This window comes from Syngnathoides biaculeatus, chromosome 4 (assembly GCF_019802595.1).
Source record: "Syngnathoides biaculeatus isolate LvHL_M chromosome 4, ASM1980259v1, whole genome shotgun sequence".
Lineage (NCBI taxonomy): Eukaryota > Metazoa > Chordata > Actinopteri > Syngnathiformes > Syngnathidae > Syngnathoides > Syngnathoides biaculeatus.
Genome location: NC_084643.1, coordinates 23,175,874 through 23,184,551, shown reverse-complemented (window position 1 = coordinate 23,184,551; position 8,678 = coordinate 23,175,874). Strand labels below are relative to the sequence as shown.

The window sequence follows — 8,678 nt, the reverse complement described above, 5'->3', positions numbered from 1 at the left end:
CTGCCCTCCTTTCCCAAAGAAAACACTGACTTCCACGTTGTGTGCTCGTGGATTCGTACGACACGTTCAGACATCTTTGAACAATTTACGGTGACTTGGAGTCGTGAAATGCCGCAGGGTCAAGTGAAGGAGGCAGAAATGGAAAGCAGATGTTGACACTGTTGTGCAACTTGGGAAATTTGACTCAATTTTTGGATCCCTTGGCATAGTTCCCAACCTATTGAAAGCCGACTGCCGTTTTGTCTTTTGAGAATGAGGGTGAAAGTGCTTCTGTCGTTGGAAAACGAAACAAACAAAAAACGGAATGCCAGGGGGTTTCTCATCACCAGCACACATGTATATGGTTTCTTAATCTGGTCCCACCGTGTCCATCTCAAAGCGGAGAGAGGACCACGGCAGCACAGAGGTCTTGTACTGAGGCAGAAAAATAGAAACGTGAGCTCGAGCCAGATAAGTGCTGTATATGTTATGCTCTCACGCTTCCATGGCTCTGCCAAGTACAAGAGAAACTGAAAACAGAAAGAAAAGGGCAACACTGACTTGAAATAATCAGAGTTGATTTAATAAAATCTACATTATACTCAATTTGGAAGTTAACATTGCACAATAGATACCTAAAATCAACAGCTTCACATTGTTGACAATATGTGCAAGACAAAACAACACCACATCAATAGAAAATACAGTATATCGTGGGGCTCTCGAAATCATTGGATTGAAAAACGAAGAATATTGTCTCCGCTTTAAGATTCTGTAGTTGTTTATAATATTAGTGGACCAGCCGGACACTGCTCATGTTGTGTTTATTATTGTTATGTAATACAATACAAACTTCTGTAAACTTCTGTTCAAACTTCATCAGCTCTCAATGCTAGTATACTTCAAGACATAAGCTTATTCTGTAAATGAAGTCCTGGTAGTTTTCTTGGTATTTCACTGGCTTTTACAAATGCATTCCAGACAAAGGTAAAGTCTGAAACTTCATACCTCCGACATGGAAAATAACATTGGAATGTTGCTTTAGATCACAGTTTCTACTTGTGAACTTACCAGCAGCAACCACGAAGACCAACACAAAGATTTATGAGTGAGTCTACGTACAACACTGGTTCTGCACTGACATGTGGAGACTATATCACTCTGCATGTATTTCAACATACAGCTTTTCAAACAATAATCAGGACTGCCAGTAAAGGTTAGGATTGCGGTCAGGATTAATGACATTCAAATCATCCATCCAGAATCAAAGCCTCTTACCCTCAAAAGGGTTGTGAGAGAGCTGCAGGCTATCACAGCTAACTTTGGACAGGAGGCAGGGTACACCCTGAACTGGTTACCAGCCAATCGCAGGGCACATCGAGACAAACAGCCCCACTCACAATCACACCTACGGGCAATTTAGTGTCTCGAATGAATGCATGTTTTTGGGATGCGTGAGGAAACCGGAGTGCCCGGAGAAAACCCACGCAGGCACGGGGAGAACATGCAAACTCCACACAGGCGGGGCCGGGATTTCAACCCCGGTCTTCAGAATTGTAAGGCTAACGCTCAAACAAGTCACATCACCCTGCCGCCCGAGTCAAATCATATATATATTTCAATGAGTAATTCATAAAAAAAGGAACAGTCCCGGAAAAGTCAAATGCAGCATTGGTCCAAGCAGAGCTCGAGAAAGTAAAAACTTTGCATAACTTTAAAGTTCAAATGAAGCCAACACTGTATAACGATTTATTGCTCTTTTAGATGAAATTGCCATTGGACATGTGCAAAATATATACAAGATATTACAAAGAATATTCAAGTTTTTTACAACAATAAATTAAAACTTAGCAGCATTGGGGTCAAAAGTTATGGTTGAAGTTTCCTTCCACATTACACAAACATACAAATTTGGTGAATTGAACAAAATAAATGATCCGGGTGTGAATGTGAGAGGAGAGTTGCTTGTATCCATTTGGTCTGCCTGGCAACAAGTCCCGAGTTTACCATCTCACACCTGCTATCCTGTACGGCACCGGGGTCAAATTAAATGCCTGGGGGCCGGTTCCGCCCCGCTGCATGAGTTTATGTGGCCCATGAAGGCAAAACAAGTGTATCAACTTCCATGATTTTTTGTCAAATCTATACTAACATTTCAAAGTTGTATCATAAATGACAATAGATATTGCAAGCATTTTTGTGTGCCCAAACATCAACGATAGTTGAAAAACCCATTACCCTTGATTTCTGATTCCAAAACCAGTTCATACATTTCATGTGTAAATACGATAGAATTTCATGGTCATAGCAGCCCTCGAAGGGAAACTGTAGCTACAATGTGGCCTGTGACAAAAAAAAAAAAAGTTTGACATTAATGCTGTACAGGATGAGGAGTAGAGATCTGAAGAACGGGATAGATGGACATTTTGAAACATCATGCCCTGAAACCGAAATGTCAGCTGCACAGATCAAACATCCATACTGTATACCCTCATTCCCAGCTGTATGTGCCGAAGAGGTGGTCCCAATGGGTGAAATAGGGGGCAAAGTTGACATTGTGCCGACTATGGTGCGTGTGGTGGTGGGGGGCCCCTCCTAAAAAAGGTAGGAGTCTGTGGAGAGCCCAGGGGAGGTTGTAGCCAGAGTGGTCTTCCACTGCTAGCCAGGTGTTGAGAATGTGGAAAAGGATCTCAGTCAGGGGGTGACAGTTCACGAACCAGGCACTGAAACGTGCTAGCAGCAGCAAAGACAGCAGCTCGGATGTGCTGGCGTCTTGGGCCTGAAGGGCGAAGGGCGCCTGGTGCTGGTGGTGTTGTTGGTGGATGTTGCGGTAGAGCCAAGGGAACCTGAACAAATGCAAACAAGCAATCATCTGTCAGAAAACTATCATCAATAAATTGGACTTCCAACAATACTGCAACATTCCTTCCAACAGCACAGTTAAGTGAGTTCTGCAACTCTACAAATGACAATCACAGTCATGCTTTAAATTAATATCATTTGGATGGGGGGGGGGTGTCACAGACAAGTAAGGAACGATTGTAATAAGTATTTCTCATCAAAACCCAAAGTAAATATTCCATAAAATGTTGGGAGGAAAAGCGGCTTGGATATTGGATGGATCTAAGTATAAGATCCCTGTGACTAGTTTAATGGGGTGGCACAGTGAAGAACTAGTTAGCAAATCTGCCTCACAGTTCTGAGGACCGGGGTTCAAATCACGACCCTCCGCATGCCTGCGTGGGTTTTCTCTGAGCACTCGGGTTTCCTCCCACATCCCAAAAACAGGTGTGCTGGGTTAATTAAAGACTCTAAATAGCCCCTTGGGGTGAATGTGAGTGCGAACGGTTATTCATTTGTGACCTGCGATTGACTGGCAACCAATTTAGGGTTTGTATTGTTTTGTGCAGTATCCATAAAACTAACAACCCATCAGTATGCTAAGATGCGGGAGTGCAGAGGACAGCTAATATAGAAAGTATCATGGAGGAAGCGCTCAAGCTTCTCATTAGGGTCACGGGTGAACAGCAGATTGACTCCGGGCTCGAGGTTAGGTTAAACACCAGACTGGTCACCAGCCAATCACAGGCACATATAGAGAATTCCCATTCACACCTAACATCCAGCATGCTTCTGTTTAAGACTAATAACTGGTAAAATTAGATGATGCCTAACTTGTGAGGATTGAAAAGACTTGAAAAAAAAAATACAGCCAAAAGGTTTTGGGGGCTGTAGCAGCTGGCTTTCTGCTCAAAAGAATGCAGACATTGAAATTTCTTCTGATTATATGAAGTCGAGTGGTTCAGTTCATCTCAAAGACATACAAATGGAAAAAGTAAACAATGATGAGAATTAGCATTTCCCTCAGACATTGCATGCGAACCCAAAGTATATTTACATTCTATCAGTTGCGTTGTAGAATCTTGATCACCTACGGCTTCGTTTGTCGGGTAAGACTTTGCAGTCATGAAACCACTGGGGGGTAAGCACTAAAAATATTGGACAAGAAGCAATTTGCTTTTCATTTGTGTAGTATTTTTGAAACGAGGACCATAACCCTGGTCACTGAATCACAGGACACCATCACAGGACAACATAGCTTAGGTGGAAGCATCATCAGCACCACAGGGGACTTTCCAATTTTTTTCACCATGTGCACCTCAGACCCAAGAGACAACAGAGTCCCGTTTTGCTGTACTGTATAATGACGGACGGGAGTGGAAATGCAGTCTGGGTCTGGTGGGAGGTTGCCACGTAAAGGAAGGTGGACCACTTTGTCACGACAGACCACCAAGACTAAGGAATTGGTACTAAGCTTTTCTTAACATGGGGCTTAGTGAAAAAGGAATATCCATAAAGTACTCTTCATCTTGGACATCAACCTGCCCCGACACGACACAGTGACCAGACAGAAGTGCATGTTCAGTGGCAGGTTGCAGTTTCTGTCATCGCTCTCAAGAGAGAAGAAAGACATTTTTATTTTTGGAAGCCAAAGTGTCAAACAAACTTAGTGGCGTACAAAGATGCGACAATTGAGTGCTGATGGACTTGTCCAATCGAGTAGTATTTGTCATTGGAGGAAGGAGTTGCAATTACATTATTTTCACGCTCACGTTGGCTAAACCCTCTGAACACTAGTGCAGCAAGGGAAAGGGAGCAACTTCTCTAGGGTGCCCTGCTCCCAAGTCCACATGTTGACATCCTTGTGCTTGAACATGGTTTTCATTAAAGGACAATCTATGATGAACACAAGTCGTCTCATAACAGAACACAGTTTAGGTTCGGATCAGGGGGCCATTTTCCCCAATCACGCCCCTCCGGGTCTCATTGTGACCAGTGAAGTCCCACAGCAGAACAATGGAGTCCCCGGCAGGAGTCTTCTCCAGCAGCCCCACCCAAGACTTCAAAAAGGGTGAGTACTCTGAACTGCTGAGGGGGTGACATTCCACGTCCCTGGGGCCACGTTCTGTAGCCGGGGATTGGATTACCAAGGTCCCCGCCTTTGGCCACTACCCAGCGGACACTGAACCTGACTCTTAGGGTGCCACGCACAGGATGTGAGACCATGGGAAGGGGGACCCAAGTCACCCTTTCTGTGCCTCCAAGGTTCAAAACTCCCAGGTACAGTCACATATTGGAAAATGGGGCTCAAATCCCGACCATACTGTGTGGAGTCTGCGTGTTCTTTTGTCATTGTTAGTGCAAAGGGTTACTTGTTTCTATGTGCCGTGCGACTGGCTGGCAACCAGTTTAGGGTGTGCTCAGCTTCCTGCCCGATGATAGCTGGTATAGGCTCCAGCACTCCCGCTCCCCTTCAGAGGATAAGTGGCTCAGAAAATGGACAGATGGCCAAATACAAATGACATAAAAATTACAATGAAAAATACAAGAACTCATGGTCTATGCTACCTTGACTGACGAGTTTTCAAATTATGAGCTGTCACTTGGTAAACTTGTATACGAGTGAGTTTCAGACACGCCGCTGTTAAAAAAATGGATCACAACCAAGGATTTCCACAGACATTTTCAAGGGGGAGGTGGACTAGCCAAAATAGGCCAGTTATCGCCAGAAATATTGATACAATTAAGTATACATACAAATATATATAGATCAGCATATATGTCGTATATGAGCTATCTATTTGCAAAAAAAAAAAAAACAAGAAACTGAAAAAAATATCCTCCGACTATTAACCTGTAAAACGCAATTGAAAAAAAAAAGATTTTAGAGATGGAAAGTAAAAATAAACTACTAAGTTAATGCCGTTGTGGACATAAATTGGGACGCGGTGAGCTCAACATTACGTTGAAACGGCTGTTAAAAGGAAGTCACCCCACAACTGCCTTAGATTAACCAAATCTTATTTTATCTATAGTTGGGTTTCCCGGGATTTTCTAACCAAATTTTGCAGCACACCATACGGTCCGCAAAGAGCTTTCACAGCATCAGAGAGGTCTGATTGTCCAAAGCTACTTGCCAGAAGGACGCAAAAATTATAAAGCGTCATTGATATATGAGAAATGCATAACTCTCCCAATGACTAAAATGCAAAGACCGCAAAACATTTTTAAATAATGAAAACATTTTTTAAAAAAATCGTCTGCAGCGAAAAGGATACTTTTTTTTTTCCTATCCAGCACAAAAGGACAGGTGCTTGAGCATCACTTGTGGTCTGTGTGTGCAAATGTCAGATCTTTTTTTGGAACCTTTGGTTAAACATTGGCTGTAGGTTTACTAATGAACATACTCATCAGTAGCAGGTTACAATGTAATAAAACACCATGGCCATCAGAGAGAGACATAGTATGTACTGTAGTTTTTTTTGTGTGTGTGCTCACCTGTGCAGACAGAGGTGCCAAAAGAAAAAGAGCGTGTCAAAAAGCAGCAAACAGGCAAAGACGTCCACAAAAAGCTGCCAGATTGTTGGAGACGACTCGGGGAGCCGAACGTGACCCCTCGGTTTCTGGAGGAGCGCGGTGACGGGGAGGACGACGGTCAGGTATTGGACCGCGATCTTCCACAGACACCCCAACCAGGCGCGCAGAGGTGGCGGCGGCTCCTCCGCGGAGATCCTCCACGCGCGCAGCCATTCACTGGCTCCGAAGAGGTCCAGCACCAAGAAAGGTGCGCAAAACGCGACGTGGGTCAGAAGAGCGCAGATCGCGGGCAGGTAAGGGGACAGGAGAACACCGTCGTGTTCATTCCTCACGTAGTCCCACAGGTTTTGGAGCAGTGGCCCACATGGCGTCCCGCGAGGCGTGAAAGGCGCGCTCATCTCGGGCTAGCGGTTTGTATCTAAAATCCAAATCAAAATCCTTTGTGATCTCGCATTAAGTACTCTGCGAGTCACTTTCACTTTCACGTCAAGGGAAATGCTTTTCATTAATAGTCAGCTTACACCACACCTTTTGTCAGAATGACTGCATTGTGGTTTCATTTCCCAACTTCAGTTTCCACTGGCAGGAGAGGGACGTTTCGCCCCCAACATTTTACAGCCAAAGCAGTTGGAGGAGGGGCACGAAAACTGCCACACGGGGCTCAGAAATCTTTCACAGACGCGCCTAAAAGCACTTCTGGGGTGATAAGTAGGATTTATTTTAAAGAAGGTAACACTACTCTGCTTAAGAGCATGAGCAGAGAATAGACACCCGATCTTCTGTTAAGTGCACTCTTATTTAAAAGCTGTACGTGTCCCACTCCACTTGTATATTGTTCTTCACTATGCACATATAGTGACTCATGGCTCAGTTCTAAATACCTTACAACTTAAGAATGTGTAACTGTTAGAGTCAGTATCTTTGTCGTTGCACATAACAGGAAAGTAAATATTTGTCATAGGTAGGACTATCAAAGCCTGGTCAAGTATTGGAATTGACTCACATGATTCAATTTAATCCTTTGAGATTTTTTTTGCACTGACAACTTTTGGGGCACTATTGACCTTATGTCGTCAACTTTTCCTAAAGGAAACCCTTTACTCAACAAAGTTCCTTTTTTTAAAATCACTATTAGCCTATACTACTTGTAGTTATGGCACATTATGGTTCATGACATACTGTACTAGGAGATTTTGTCAACTAAAATTATTTCTACCTTGCCCGCTGCCACAACTGGATGCTGACAGATGACAACTTTGCTTTCCAAAGATGATAATCGATGTAAATTCACTGAAAGTTTGTTCAGTCCAATAAATCCAGTGTTTATTTTGCTACAAACCATCCACATTTCAGATAAAGAGGATCCCCAGAGAACGTACAGGAACAACAAACAGTACAATTCAGGAGAACAGACAAATGGCAGTTGTACTGGGTTACACTCGCAGGTCTTAACTCCACTCGCTGTGATACCAGATACACTCGACCAAATTTAGCTTTCTGCAATATAACACATTTCATACATTTATATATTCTGGTACCCCTAAGCTACAACAAGGTTCAGGAGTATTTCGATAATGGAGACGATGATTTTACAGTGATAGAGTATGATGAATGAAGAAAATGACATTTAGACTTTTCTTAAAACCTCTGAAGAGTTTAATTTGGTATTTAAGGAATTATATTGGAAATGTGATAAAACAATCCACTATCATGGATATAGGATAAAACAGAGCATGGGAAACAAAGAATGTGTCCATTGGCTGCTGTCATTTGCTGCCAGGGACTGGGAGAGGGAGTCTCCAGGTCATAGACACCCACTGACTAAATCCAACTAACAGACATGCCTACATGGCGGCCATATGGAATGTGACATATCCACATGGTTGCTATGATGTCAGGAGTTCTCCCATTATCATTACATATCGAGCAGTACTCTGTGGCGCAAAAAGATCTCACAAACCAGGCTGCGGTGTAAATGCAAAGAGAAATCAGCCAAGTCTGGAACGTGCTTTTTTTGATAGAGTAACTTTTTTTTGGGTCAAGTTGTTTGCCTTTGGCAGCTGAGTTGGAACTACCAAGCACCTATGACAGCGACCCGCCTATGTTGAGTACTTTGATGTCTACAGAAAGTGTACCAGCATTAAGTTTGGATTGAGAAACCTTTTAAACATTTCATCGTTTTATATTTAAAATAACTTTATATGGTACTGGGCATATTATGCCTTGGAAAAAAAAAAACAAACAGTACAAAACAATTATGTACTAGACGGTAATATAGGCTTAAGTGCCCATGAAAAAGAAGTGCTTTGCTTCAATGTAAT

General features: G+C 43.0%; 1 protein-coding gene across 1 annotated transcript; it reads right to left on the bottom strand.

The window, feature by feature from the left end:
• Positions 1–591: 591 nt before the first annotated feature.
• Positions 592–6,937, bottom strand: ch25hl3 (cholesterol 25-hydroxylase like 3). Its single transcript, XM_061817511.1, has 2 exons — positions 6,319–6,937; positions 592–2,825 (listed from the first exon to the last, which is right to left on the bottom strand). The coding sequence occupies exons 1-2, from the start codon at positions 6,753–6,755 to the stop codon at positions 2,471–2,473; spliced, it is 792 nt and encodes a 263-aa protein (XP_061673495.1). The 5' UTR covers positions 6,756–6,937; the 3' UTR covers positions 592–2,470.
• Between the last annotated feature and the right edge of the window lie 1,741 nt (positions 6,938–8,678).